Source organism: Parasteatoda tepidariorum, chromosome 4 (genome assembly GCF_043381705.1).
Source record: "Parasteatoda tepidariorum isolate YZ-2023 chromosome 4, CAS_Ptep_4.0, whole genome shotgun sequence".
Taxonomy (NCBI): Eukaryota; Metazoa; Arthropoda; class Arachnida; order Araneae; family Theridiidae; genus Parasteatoda; species Parasteatoda tepidariorum.
The window spans coordinates 95,454,756-95,470,071 of record NC_092207.1 but is presented as its reverse complement, the minus strand read 5'-3'; the positions used below and the strand labels follow the sequence as shown (position 1 = coordinate 95,470,071).

The window sequence follows — 15,316 nt, the reverse complement described above, 5'->3', positions numbered from 1 at the left end:
AGAGTTAACTATAAATTTTATCCTGAGGCTCTTAAGCCTGTATTTGGCCTTGGTTATCAGTGGAAAAGTAATAAAAGTCATAACTGTATTTACCTGTAAATTATTAGGTACAGTTAATAAATAATGAGGTAGAAGCTATTTTTTTACAATTTGAACTCTAAAGTATTCATCTTTTTATTTCAAAATTCTGGTGTTCAATAGGAACCCATAGTTTAGATTGACTCCAAGAATGTTGAATGTTAAGATCTGGTCATTAGATCACTTTATTTTTGGCACTATACATCTTAAAAATTAACGGAGCAAAAGATGATGTAACATGCACTGCTGTCCCTTAATGAGTTTTGAATGTTGAATACTTTGCCACACCCAACCCACCGAAACATAAATTTATAATTCTCCCTACTGTCTGATTTTAGATGAATAACTGATGCGTTATGAACGTGGGGAAGGTTTTATTCATGATCGCAACACTCGAATACGCCACCTGGGGAGAAGAATGGTACCATGTCTTGACCCTCTTCTCCTCTTCTCAGTTATATAGGAACGTATTTTCCCTTTTCTTAATATTTTTCGTATTTAGTTGTCACCAATATTTTTTTAAAATTTCCATTATGCTTTCTTTTAGAACTATGTTCAATGCAGTTTTCAGTTCCATATAGTTTCCTAACTTGAAAGTTTTTAATCTATTTGAAAATAACGAAAAACACTAACGTACATCTTTCTTCTATGACTCTCCATACGCTAATAGTGAAAGCATGCGAACTGTTGCCATGGGTAGAGAGTTCTGCTGTACGCTACCTACAGCCCATTTCGAGGGCCAATAATAAAAACTAGTTACTTATCAAATTTAATTACTATATGAATACCCATTGTATTCTACTGTCTGATACCAAGTGAATAACTAAGGTGAATAATATCGTATATCAAGTGAATACTGTAATAATTGATATCAAGTGAATAACTAATCTAAATATAAACTCATTTTTTTAATATCTAGTTTATTTATTTTATATGCAACATATGATAATGATGAATGATTTCTATATCATGTTATACAGATGAATATGTTTCCCTGTATACTGGTTTAGTGACTGATTTTAAGTACAATTTTGGTTCAGAATATCCGATGTCAACTTTTCCAATTTGCTGCTCCAGTATATGTGCTGGGGGTGACTTGGCTGTAAGTTTAACATCAGCTGGATCATCGTTGGAAAGGCCAGGTTCATTGGACTGTACGACAGCTCTGAATCCCGAATGATCAGCCACATAATCTACGTGTCTGTACACGCCATGTGCATCGGTATATCCATAGCTACCTTTCACATTGCCATGTTGATCTCCTTGTTCTTGTCGTTGTTGTTTATTTCCATATTCATCAAGAACGTCATATCCGAAATGGAAAGGATGTGGTGGATGCTCCTGAAATTCAGACATAAGAAAACAATCCCTTTGTTTTAAATTATTAGAAAAAAAATTTCATCGTTGAAATCCCAGTTTTTTGAATAACTTATGTGAAAGAATCATGAAATTTGAAGAGTGACATTACTCACTCATTTTCAAGTTAAGTAACACATTCTCTCAACAGCCCATTGTAGGCCATGGTGGTCAAGAAAGTTAAGTCTTCACAATTTCGTGACCAATAGCATGATTGTGGCAATGTGGTACACACTGTGCAAAGCCCGACCCTCATCCCATGTTCTCGGGAATTGACCCATCGATTTGAAGTGGACTTTAAATCGCCTCTGGGGATCGAACCACAGTCGTTTACAATGACACTTCAGTGTCTAAACCACTAAGCCACTTTTTCATATTAATATCAATTAAAGGGTCAGTTCCGTGACACGGAGCTTTTGGAGGCAGCTTCAAGATGTTCAGACAATGCCGTTCAAAAACAGACTAAAGAGTTTAATCGGTTTTCATCTTAAAAGATGAGTAGAGATATTCTTTCCTTCTCTTTTTGTTAAAATTTAACGATTTTGTGTAGAATTCAAATGTTTTGAAAATAAACTTTCATTTTGATACAAAACATTTTCCAACACTACTCCAACAATATTTATTTTGTCACTTTTTCATCAAAATAAAAATTCATCAAAAAATATATTTTTAGAAATTGTGAATTTGATTGGTGTGCTATATAAGTAGAAAGAACGATCAAACCATATGAAATAAGAATATTCCCTAAATTGTGAATTGTATATTATTATTCTTTAAGATTTTAACTTTTTTATTGTTTAATCTTCTGATAGAAATATTGATAAAAGAATTAGTAAAGAATAATGATGTCACGTGAAGGTTATGAATTGAATCCATTGAAATATCAACTGTTAAAGAATTAACAACCCTTCAATGATAATTTTCTCAAAAGTTAAAGAAATTTGGCTCGGGCTGCCCGACTCCAAGGGGAAAAAAATCTCCCTTTCATCGCGTCAAGTTTCAACTCAGTAATTGTAACTGTAGGCTGCTGAGCGGCCCACGTAGTATTTACTATTCAATAGTTTATAATTCTCGAACTATGAAATGTTTAATTTTTTTACGTTATCGTTTTTTCTTTACTTTTTTCTGTATACTTTCATATTTACTAGTTTCTAAGTCTTATAGGTTTTATGTAGCAAAAGAAATGTAACACCCAAATTAACGATTTTTTAATATAGAGAGATAGCTAAATAAAAGACGCTTTTGGGAGTCTGGTTTAGTACCCTCTATTGGTTGAAATTTTATTTGCGTCGTAATTATATGCAACTTTAGAGGAAGAAAACAATAGTTTTAAAAGCTTTAATGACCGAGTGTAAGCCTTTATGAAGAAAAATGCGAATTTCTGGCACGTTTACTTTAAAAATTAATTTTGAAGCGATTTTTTTAATGCTCGATAATAAAAAAAAATTGTTATGAGGGTTTAACCTTTTTAATAAGAGTTACTTCGAATTTTTTATTGTAATCTTCAATTTAAAAATTAGTAAAATAAATGAATAAATTAAAAAAATTAAATCCATACTCTACACCAGTGTTTCCCTAACTTATGACTTTTGTGTACCCTTTCTGAATTTTTCGTAAAGCTGTGTACCACTTACAAAAAAAATGAATGTATTTTTTTTTAAAACATGTTTATTTTTCTTTTTCGGCACAAAGTTTTGTTAATAAGTTTATTTGCATCAGTGAGAAGGATGATATTGTTTTTGCTGTGACAAAAAAAAAAAATTGCACAAAAGTTAAAAATCATAACTGGTTGTTGACATCACTAATTATAAACGATTAACTCTGCAAAAAATGGCCAATATAAAAATACGTAATCTTAAATTTTCATGATTAGCTTTGTTGAAGGATTCGAACCCGGTTCACATCATTGAAAGGCGAACGCTCTATCCCCTGAGCCATCACGGCTCAAACCAAAAGCAATTATAATCTGTTCAGATAATTATTTGCAACACTAAGCCTATGCTATGGTTGCAATGTACCCTATTCTACTTTAGTAATTTGTTACTCGCAAACCGATTGTATGGTTGGCAGGGGGCTGACTTCATGTTAGAAAGCTCCTGGGTTTGAATCACGCTTCGTGCATGGAGGCAATCTCTCTCTCTCTCTCTGTTCAATCTCTTTCGTACGGTGTGTTGGGGTTATTTTGTACCTGTATGGTGCCCACCAAAAAAAAATATAAAGATCTACAATAAGGCCCTCTAAATAAGGATATAGTTGCCTAATTTGGTGAGCATTGGGGAAAAAAAATAGTAAATTGTTACTTACGTAGGCATCGTAACTTGATTTATATTCTGTAGCTTGTGCTTGAAGTTTATATGCAATAGCTGTTTTGGATCGCGCTAATCCCCACATTAACACGAGTAAAAATATCTGCAAGAAAAACAAAACAATCGTTTGTTATCTGGTGATTGCAAAAGTTCTTACCGAATTTGAAGCTAAATGAAATATAACGCCTTTTTTTATTAAAAAAATACACTATCTGGTCAAAAGTATCCAGACAACCCGATTGTTATGGCGGTGGAAGCTTAATGGTGTGGGGGGTGTTTCTCGTGGTTTGACTGTGTCCGTTAGTTCCTGTGGTTGGAAACATGAACTCTGAGATGTATGTGATCAATGCTACACTCCCAACTCTATGGCAATATTTCGGGCCCATTTCTCTTTCAGCTGCAGAACTGCTCCATTCACAAATCGAGGCTTGTACAAACGTTGTTTGACGAAATGGGTGTTCAAAACTGAACTGGCCTTCTCAGAGCCATGATTTAAATCCCATAGAACACTTTTGGGTTGAATCAGAGCGTAGATTACGTAGAGCTCTGAGTCCATATACCACTGGGTGTCCGTTAAAACGTAACGTTAGCATTCTAGTGACAGAATAGTAGATAATCAGCATTGCTGCTTTGCGAGTATTATTCATTTATTTATTTTTTAATTTAATAGCACACGAAAATTAAAGTATGGGGAGGACAGACAAAGTTGCATTTAGAATTTTCCTCGTTTTACAGTACTGCCATAGATGCTGTCAGTGTTATTTGATACTTAATGTATTGCTGAACTTTTCTATTTTGAAAGTCTTTTTATTTTTCCCGTCTGGGATGTTACAAAAGAGGCTCAGATTGCTTAATTCAACCAAAATAACAGTTAGTGCTATATATTTATGTGAAGGATTTCTCTTCTGTTTAATTAACTCGAGATAGCTTTTAAAATTATGGATTTTTCATTTTTTGACCTTCATTAAACAGCAGATCCAATTTTTGGGTTTACGATGACGAATGTTCAACTACGTAGCCTTGTAATTTTGAAACCGATACAGAAGACGAGGGAACTCCTGGATCAAGTATTGGGAGAAATTTTGCTTTCGTAGAAGTCTTTTTGATAGAACTAACCCACATTTGCGTCACATGGAGAGGAAGACCACGAGAACTTCCCACTGTTAGCTTGACGTCAAGGGGACTCTAACTCATGATCCGTCTACCACTGAGGATATTTCACGTCAGTACTGTGGTCGGTGCGAGCCGGATGTGGAATGCGTATCGACCAGCCATCGTTGTGATTCGAACCCGGTTTACCTCATTGGAAGGCTATCCCCTGAGCCATCGCGACTGGAAGTTATTAATTTGTAAAAACTTTGAATCATGGGGATTAAATATTACGATATATTTTTATTTATTTATTTATAATGAATTCAAATTTGACAAAGTGGCAACAAAGAGATGTATCATACAAAATTGGAAGGCAATGAAGTTTAGTAAAGTAAAATTTAACTCAGATTTCCAACAACAACAAAAAAATGCTATCCATAAAGACTGTAAAGAACCGAGATATAGAAGGCGTTGGATTTTGGAAAAACGAGGCAGAAACTTAAATATTGCTATCTAGACAAGTTAGGTATTGATTCCTTTTTTTATTTGCTTTTTTTTCCTTCACACTAAGTCAAATTAGAGCAAGTACGAGTTGAAAGGTTTAATAGTTCATAGGTTGCAAACGTAGAACTGTTTTGCAGAGCTAAATGTTTCAGTCATTGATTTTTCCCGCTCTAAGGAAAATATGAATGTGTGTTATACGCATTTGAAACACTTCCAATAAGCTTTAAAGAAGTCATTTGTGTCTGAAAGTGTTAATAACATGTAAGAAGCGTGCATTTTAAGATTACTACGATATAAACATTTTTTTTATTGATTCTTTAAGTTGTGAAACAAGCATTAAAAAATAAAGTGACAGTATATATTTTAAATACAATTTGAATCAGGCGCATAATTTTTTTTGTGATCATGCGCAAAGCTGTATATCTTATGAAAAAAATAATGAAATAAAAATTTATATTTGAGATGCAAAATATATTCGAGAATTATTCTGTGAACTCATTTGCCCTTTCGCTACACGTGCTTTACGTGCCCTTACGAACTATTTCGTGCCCTTTACGGACATGCGAGAGGAAATTCTGAAATACCGTAGAATGCACTATTCAACATCATATGCAATGGCTTGAAGATAAAAGTAAAACATGAATGAGTATAAAATGTAAAACACCCACACAAAAAGAAGAAAATAAGGTGAAACCTTTGTTCATGAGAATTTCTAATTATTTACATAATAAATCATAAATTAAAAGCCATTATATTATCGCTTTTTATATTTTTATTATTTTATCTAAAATGTACTTAAGGAAAAAAAAAATTTTTTTTTTAAAATAATTTATTCACAAGTTGGGTTTTATGAATGTGCTTTTATTTAGGAAAACTCTATTTTTTTCTCTAATCATTTGTTGAGAAGAATAAGCTTTAATTGCCTTTTATACATGGTAAAAATACGTTCGGTATTTCTGTTCTCCGTTTTGATCTATGCCACTTGACGATCAAGAGGTTAAAAAAAGTCTAGAGTGTATTTTTAACTTCATTATGTCAGATCAAATTAATTTTATTAAAATAAATAAATATAAAAATAAAAGGGAATGGAAAATGAGGTGAGAGCTTTGCAATTCGAAGTTTGCAATTATCTGGCTTACAATACAGACGAAGTTTATAATAAGAACTTAAGGACCGCGGCGATTCAAAAACTTTTATACTATCGAAAATAACAGTTATATTCAAAAAGGAACTGGAAAAAGTTTAAAAATGGTTTTTGTGTAACACTAATTGGAGTAACACTTGAATTTTTTTCTATGATTGAACTTAGGCAATTGACATATACAACACGCTTTTCTCAAAATTATATTGCACTCATTGATTACAGAAAAGTTAGCAATTTTTCGTTCTCCGCGTTTTCGGTTGTAGATGGCCGTGGTTCTTCAACCTCATTGATTTGACGTTTTTCACGAATTAGTAATGGAATTGTGTGATTCATTTCGGTAAGACAGAAGTGAAACTTTCATTTTCTTTTTTTTTTATTCTTTGTCTAGTGACAATTTTTGAACAAATTGTTAAAATGCTGTTTTTAAATCCTTCCATTGGAAAAGAAATTTAAAACGGAGAGTCCAATCACTTTTTTTTTCTGACGGTTACAATAAAATAATTTTCTGGAAGTTAGGAAAAATTCCTTTTTATAACCGAGTAATGATAATTATAACAGAGTTTTACATAGGCTTTTTAAAATTAAATCCCAACCATTTATTTAAATATTTCCTTTTTCAATCCGGGCTCGCATTAAACTATTTAAATTGAATTTATTTTCTTAATTTATCAAAAGATAATTTTTTTTAATAAATGTACATAATAGTTTGAACGCATAACCAATAATTTTAATTACAATATTATTATTATAGTAATAATTTTTTTATTAATAATTTGAGTCCCGCAATGGACCGATTTTAATAACTGTCGTTGAACAGCCGACCCAACGACTACTAATGTTCAACTCCGTAACCTTGTAATTTTGAACCCAATCCTGAAGACATTCCTGGATAAAGCATTGGAAGAAATTTGAATTCATAGATGTTTTTTTCATGGGACTAGTCCGCATTTGCGTTACACGACGAAGAAAACCACGAAAACCTCTTACTATCAGCCTAACGGCAAGAGGACTTTAACCCACTATCACTTACCATTATAGATATTTTTACGACAGCACTGTGGTCGGTGCAAGATGGGTGGGGAATTCGTATCCACCAGCCATCACTGAAATTCGAACCCAGTTCACCTCATTGAAAGGCAGAAGCTTTATCTCCTGAGCCACCACGTAAAGTCACGATTTCAAGTAGAATATTAAAGTCAAGAAACTCCTGGCAGTTGTCATTGAATGGGTCCGTGACCACTTTAATCAACCTGCTAAGGGACGGAGGGGGCATGGTATCGGTCCTCGTTAAACTGTTTCACCATAAAGTACTTGACTTTGCGTGCAAGTCATCGGGCTACCACTGTTGGGGAACCATCCCCTCCGCTGAGGATCAAAATTGTGATAGCATGTTTTCTGTTCATTCTCAGGGATGTTTCCCAGACAATTGACAAAATCCCATTACACAGCTCTAGTGCAACGTAAATAAAGTACTACTACTACGTGAGAAACTTGTATCCAAATTGAGCTTTAATCGAACTCTTAACTACTAAAAAGTCATTTAGCAAATTTAAGGAGCATAGTTGTATATAAAATCTAGCTGATTGCTGTTTTGAAGCTAAACTTTGAGTTGAAAGGAACATTTCATCACACAAAATTCACACAGAAAATAAAGTTGATACTAGTTTTTAAAATCGTTTTAGGAGGGTAGGACTGTGGGCTTAAGAAGAGAAAGAAAAGGAAAAAAGAGATTTTTTAAAATTATATTTTGAGAACAATTTATATTATATGAATTTGTGACTTACCTGAAAAAATATCTCCCTGTTCATTCTTTTTCCTTCAATATTAAAATGGCAGCATATTGTTTGCTACACAAGAGCATTTATAGAGAATTTCTTTTAGAATACTCCAGTCAAAATAGGTCATCGGAATGCGGAATTCGAAAAAAAACACAAAAATAAAATCTATTGATGGTAAATTATTTTAAAGTTGAACGATTGAGTTAAAGATTAAAATAAGACACTTTGCGCGTAGGGGAGCCCTGTAAAGTGTTCTATTAAAAGCAGAAAGCCATTACTAATTAGCCTCTGTTTCAAGCAAGGATTTGTTCTCTATTTGTGTGCGTTAAAACAGTTCGTCATAGAATATTTTTCTATAAATAGAGCATCGAAATAATTTTTTTTTAACATTCGAAAAATGATTGTTTTGAAAAGTGCTCCGATTAGGTATTTTGTCTCATAATGTTGCGGAAGTCTGAGATTAAAGAAGTAAATCGATTATAGTTTCATTTGTAATCGAATAATTCCAGATTGATAAGAAGATTTTGAAACATGTTTCGCCTTACTTAGTGACGTAATTGATATCTCAAAATTTAATTTCTTTCTAAATCTGTTCCATGCGATTAACACATATTGGGTATTTCTCTTTGTGAATATTAAAGCTTTATTTTTTTACTTTAAAGTGGTTTCAGGGTTGTTGAGATTTATATAAAAACGAAACATTTGAACATTTTGAGACAGGACACAGTTTCAAAATAGTATTAAAATCCATATATATTTTTTATTAATGTATATAACTATCTATAAAGGTACTCAATTATATTCGCAATTTTTACAATCTTTCAAAAATAATTAATTTGTCGTTCAAAAATTTTAAAAATGCCTTCTTTTTTACAAAAGTAAACACCATTTCGCGCGAAGTGTAAGATACAAAAATGCTTAAAAGTGCTTAAAACTACTGGCAACAACATAGCAAATGTGTAACCTTGTGATTAAACTAAACTCCTATCTATGTTAAGAAAATAAATATTTATTTTTTAAACTTCAAAAATTTCATTTTTGAAACTTATGATTAAAATATAACTCGAATTCTAAAAGTTTTATTTCAATCAAACAGGCTTATCATAATTCAAATACATGCTACATTTTAAAGCTCTTGCAGCAATAGAATTGAAAATTTCTTGTGTTGAATTTAAAAATATTGAGGCAAATAGTTTCTTTTAATGAACAAAATTGCATCTCAATTTGTTGACTAAGTTCAAAATAAATGCCTTTCAACAAATTTGGGAATAGTTACACGCTTAAATTGAACACGAAAAAAATGTATTGCTGTTTATGCCTAGTTATTTATGCAATAACTAGGACGTTTGCATACTCTTCTTGTGTAGTACGTAATCGGCTGATTTATTGGTACACGTCGGCACCACAAATTTTTTCAAGGTTAACAGCAATGTTAAATCTTTCGTGTATAGTACTCAAATTGCTTATATCGATATACAGTTTTTTGATCCTTTACAAGTACTTTAATATAAAGTGTTAGGTAGTTGTAGATTCGCTAATTGGTACGAGTTCCTTACAGTTTAGCCGTTTCATAGCAAAGAACGACATTTTCGTCATTGTTCTTAAAGAGTGTGTAAGTTTCTAGGATCTAATAAAATGTTCCTTGTGACGTCTGCCAAGTTGCATATATTTGTCCTCATCGTCATCTTTAGCAGCACATATAAAACCATTAAAAATATTTGGTATCTAACTCCACGGTCAACTGGAATTTTAATCCAAATTTAGACTTATTTGACATGTTCTGAATGAATTTGAAACTCACGATGTGCTGTCTATTTTGATCATTATAAGTTTCTCCTGCTATAAAACGCACAAAAGTTTATCGTTTTCTGGAAGAAGGGTAAATTTGTCGTATCTAAGCCGATTAGTGAGCTCTCAATAAAATATAGATAAAAGATGAAGAAAAAAAAATAAGAGGATGTCATTTGAAGCAATGCACTCAAATTTTTACTGCAGTCGTTTCGAAAGCTATAGTCATTCAAAGGTAGGACTTCATTTTACGCGTTTGTTCTGCAAACTAATATAACAGTTTTGTATTATTTAGGAAAATCTCAAACTAATAGAAAAGGTCATGAAAGACAAGTAAGGTATTAATATAATTATTTTAGGAATTAGCTCCTCTTAAAGTCGATTTGTGGTTAAAATGACACTTCGGTAATTCTAGCTTTACTTAGATTTTAATATGATGAAGGTAGTAGAATATATACTACCAACAGTATATACCATTTTTGAGATTCCAATTCTACTTGTAGCTTTTAAATATATTCTTTTTTTTTTTTTGCACCTTCAAACTAAAAATTACAAATCGGCATTAGAATGGTCAATTTAAACGAGCTGGTAAATAAATATTCTGTATAGGTGGGCTTTTATTCATCCCCAGCTAAATGAATTAAATATAATTTGAAGCGCTCTTTGCTCAATCAAGTAAATAAGGATTCTTAATCAACTACTTATGAATTAAATATATTAGCTATAGTGGCTTTTTGCAAAATCGTAAAATTGATTGAAAACCCTGGAGTGTTATGGAGGAACATATTCAATCTTTTTCGATCACTGCACCACACTCAGCTACGAAACCACAGTTAAAAACTTTCTGCATCATCGAAGAACAATCGTAGTCGATTGTATTATGAGGAGGTTGGTTGTTGAGTTGGTAATTCATCTTCTTCTTCGGCGGCACGACGACTTCTGTGGATGGGCTTTGTTTTTTCAAGAACTTTCCTCCAGGTCTCACTATTTTTGACTACTGCCTTCCAATTAATCACTCTTAAAGGGGTGAAATCCCTTTCTAGGCTGCCAACCCATCTGAGGCTAGGTCGGCCTTCTTGTTCCAGAGGACCTGGCCAAGAATAATTTTTGTGTTGGAAATTCCTTGTTCATTCTAATAACATAACCATCCCATTCAATTCATCTGGTTTTTATGTATTTAATGACGTTGGGTTCTTTGATGACACAATAAAGTTCTAAATTTGAGCGTCTGTGCCAAAAACCATCAAAGACTTCATAAGCATCTTCATCTTTTTGTGTCATTGTCTAAGTTTCTGATGAGTATAAGAGTATAGGTCTAATTAGCCATTTATAAATTAATAGCTCTGTCTTCCTTTTAATTAATTTTGATTTTAGATACTTCTTTAATCCGTAAAAACATCTGTTGGCAGCATTGATTTACCTCTGAATTTCAGATGTGATGTTGCTGTTAATGTTAACCTCAGAGCCCAGATATGTAAAGCTATCAACTTCTGCAAATTTATATGTACCAATTTGTAGCAGATAGATACATAGTAGAGTCTGTTACCTTAGTGCACTGCATGTAATTAGTTTTTTCTTTGTTGACTGTAAGATGCATTTTAATTGCCTCCTTTTCCAGGGCCAGGAAAGCCTGTTTCATATCAGCAGGTATTCCTACGATGATGTCAATATCATAAGCGAATCAAATTTGCATGGATTTATATTCCTCTGGTGTTGATTTTTGAGTCAAGCTTGACTTGATATTATCCCTCTTAATATCCTGCTGATTTCCGCATTGCGCCTAAGTTAAGACTGGCCATCTCAGTCAAGACAGACCTTGTTGCTGTTGTATAGGCACGTTGGACCATATTTCAATAGTTAATGGTCAGATTCAGAATTAAATTCATAATCATGGCTCTTTAAATTTTTTTTTTAAATTTTGGTTTTATTTTCCCTACGTACAGCTTCAAAATTTTAAATTGGAGAGCCGCTGTGTCTTAAGGGATAGACCGTTCGCCTCCTAATTCGGTGACCCAGGTACAAATGCCAGCGAAAACTGGTCGATTAGAATTCTGAACCTGGCTCGCACTGACCACACAGTTGACCTAAAATATTCTCAGTGGTAGATGGAGCATGGATTAAGAGTCCGCCTTGCTGTCGGACTAACCGCGGGTTTCGTGATTTTTTTCTCCGCATTTAACACAAATGCAGGTTAGTTTCATCGAAAAACCCTCCAGGAAGAATGGTTTGTCCCAACGCTTGATTCAGGAGTTCGCTTGTCTTCTGGGTTGGGTTCAAAATTACAAGGCAACGGAGTTCAGCATTGAGAGTCATAAATTCAGAATTGGGTTGGCTGTTCAACGTCTGTTATGAATTAAAATAGAATGTCTCAAATTGGAAAAAGATATTTTTGGCTAGTCGTTTAAGTTGGACAGGATGTCAATTGGAATTTGTTGATTTAAAATCCCTTACATAAATCTCAAAATCGCTCAAATAAAATCAAAAATATAAAATTTGAAATTATTTTTGTCGGATTTAATAAACTAAATAGGTTATGATTAATTTCATGAATAAAACAATAGGATGTAATTTTTCCTCTCTTTTTGCGAAGAATTTTTTTTTCTATAAATCTTAATCTCGTTTTATTTCATTACAAAAAAATTCCTTTATGTTTATAACAGCTTTTTATGAGGAATATTATTAAGTTATAACTTGATTTATTAATGCTCTATAATTATTCAGTATCCACTTATCATTTTGTGATTATCTTTCAACTCCTCATTTGAACTTAACTTATATACAATAATCATTATCAGTAAATTAAATCATTGATTTTTTTATGATGAAATGAGGGCGTTAGAGATGTAAGCTATTTTTTTAATGCTTCTAAAAAAAGTTTCATTGTTTCTATGTTGCGGCAATACTGAAAATAGCACTTTAATGCTACGAAATTAAGAACCGGTCCCACGAATTGCTGAAACATGCCGCCTCCTGTTCGAATATTTTGATTCATTTTTTCTACACGCTCTAATCGTATTATGCGCTTAAATAAATTTCGAGATAACAATCGTAAACTTGTTTGAAAAAAATTCCCAAGAAATATCAAAAGCATCCGTTTGCTTCCCTCAAAACGTTCATTCAGCAAAAAATAAACAAGTTTTGAAAAAAAATAATAATTGACGGTTGAGGAGATATAACTCACCTTATTTAATAATTTTTAAACAGATTTCAATGATTTTATGTACAATATTATAATTATTAATACTCATCCACTACTCACTATTATTATCATATTAATGTAAATAATATTATAACATTATAAATAATTATAATTAATATTCAATAATTATTAATATTATAATTAATAATTATTAATATTATAATGAATAGTTGATGATTATAATATTCATTATAGTTATTAATACTCAACTATAATATGTGCGTAAAGTAAAAGCTGGATCACCCTCAATGATTTTTGATCTAATGATCGGATTTTCACTAACTAAATTGCAATCTTATTAATTGATAAGAGGTAGACTTGAAGTATGCTAAGAAATTAGTACAGATGCTTTAGGTTTAGAAATGAGATACAAAAGTTTACTAATAAGCATTCTTTTATATATATATATATATATATATATGAATATTTGCTTGTTTTCATNTTAACACTCGGGCTAACGAATAACTTATTTTATTATATAATCGTCGTTGAACAGCTGACCCAATTATCGGGCTTACGACTACTAATGTTCAACTCCGTAGCCTTATAAGTTGGAACCCAATCCAGAAGACAAGCGAACTCCTGGATTAAGTATTGGGGAAAATATGCCTTCGTGGAGGACTTTTTGATGGAACTAACCCGAATTTGCGTTACATGGAGAGGAAGATAACGAGAACCTCCCACGCTTATCCTGACGGCAAAGGGACTCGAATCCATGATCCGTCTACCACTGAGGATATTTTGCGTCAGCACTGTGGTCGGTGCAAGCCGGATGCGGATTCGTATCGACCAGCCATCGGTGGGATTCGAATCCTGTTCATCTCTTTGGAATGGCGTACGCTCTATTCCCTGAGCCATCGCATGGATTTGGACTTTCGACTATCGAAATATTGATAGATGCAGTGCAAAAAATAAGGGTCTTCACTACTTAGAGCGTTTAAGCCCTAAATATTAGTTTTACTTCATGCATATTTTGCTCTGTCTTTGCAGCTATTTAAGCTAATTATATATTTTTAGATACATATTTAAATTTTTTTTATCAAAAAAAAATTATTTGATTTTTTATTAATTAACTAAAACCATCAATTGTTAGGTATACAAATTCTTATTTTAATTCTTCTTTTAAGATAAGTAAATTTTTAATGACAAAATCCAAAATTTTTACGAAATTGGTCGATTTTAGATTTTGTAATTTAAAATTACTGAGGTTAATGTCATGGATAACTTTCTACATCTTCCGATTCAAAACGATTTTCGATTAAGCAAAATAGTATAAATTAATGAATAAATATTTTGTAATCGAATTATCTTTGATTAAACGAGTCTTACAATTGCATGCAAATAATTTTTTTTCTTTTCATTAGCATCAGAAGTATGTCGAAATACTCAAAGCGAAAATTTAGCATTACGAGGCTTAAACACTTTCTTGACCAAGCTATTGGGATCATGCATTGGAACCCCCCTCCCATATAACGAGGTTTAAATATCTAAACCTGTCGGGAGAAAATATCGATCATTAGAACAAAAGTTATTTATCAAGAGTAATTTAGAATAATAATAATTTAGAGGATGGTGTATCTTGTTTGAGTTTTTATTTGGATTACTTCAAGAAGAAAGAAAGCACGGACATTCACACATGTGACGTATGACGTCAGTACCAGTTGATCGGTTATAAACAAAATGGCGTGTAAAAGTTGAGCTAAGTTTCCCCATAAATGTTAGAATGTTAAGTGACGTGAAGTTAATTAAATACAACGCCGTATCATACATCGAATTTATTGAAATATAATTCTTTCTCTTCTGCGTCTTTTACTTAACTAAGATTTATTATTTGTTTATGTATTCATAATAACCGTGATACATTTTTGCTTTGTGGTACCTGACAACTTCGATGTATAATTAATTTAGTAATGTTCTACATGGCTTCATGCCTGTCTTTGTGTTAAGTAAGAAATATATAGTGTAAGAATTGAAATCTTTGTGTAAGAATTAGAGAACGTATCACCTAAGAGAATTGACACTTGACGGGCATGGCTTACTCGAAAAAGAATGCAAAGAACAGTCGCTAATG

At 32.3% G+C, this 15,316-nt stretch overlaps 1 protein-coding gene across 1 annotated transcript; it reads right to left on the bottom strand.

Annotated features, from left to right (window-relative positions):
* Positions 1-981: 981 nt before the first annotated feature.
* LOC107439922 (cuticle protein 10.9) lies at positions 982-8,744 on the bottom strand. The gene is made up of 3 exons (XM_016052674.4): positions 8,265-8,744; positions 3,739-3,843; positions 982-1,419 (listed from the first exon to the last, which is right to left on the bottom strand). The coding sequence occupies exons 1-3, from the start codon at positions 8,286-8,288 to the stop codon at positions 1,051-1,053; spliced, it is 498 nt and encodes a 165-aa protein (XP_015908160.2). The 5' UTR covers positions 8,289-8,744; the 3' UTR covers positions 982-1,050.
* Between the last annotated feature and the right edge of the window lie 6,572 nt (positions 8,745-15,316).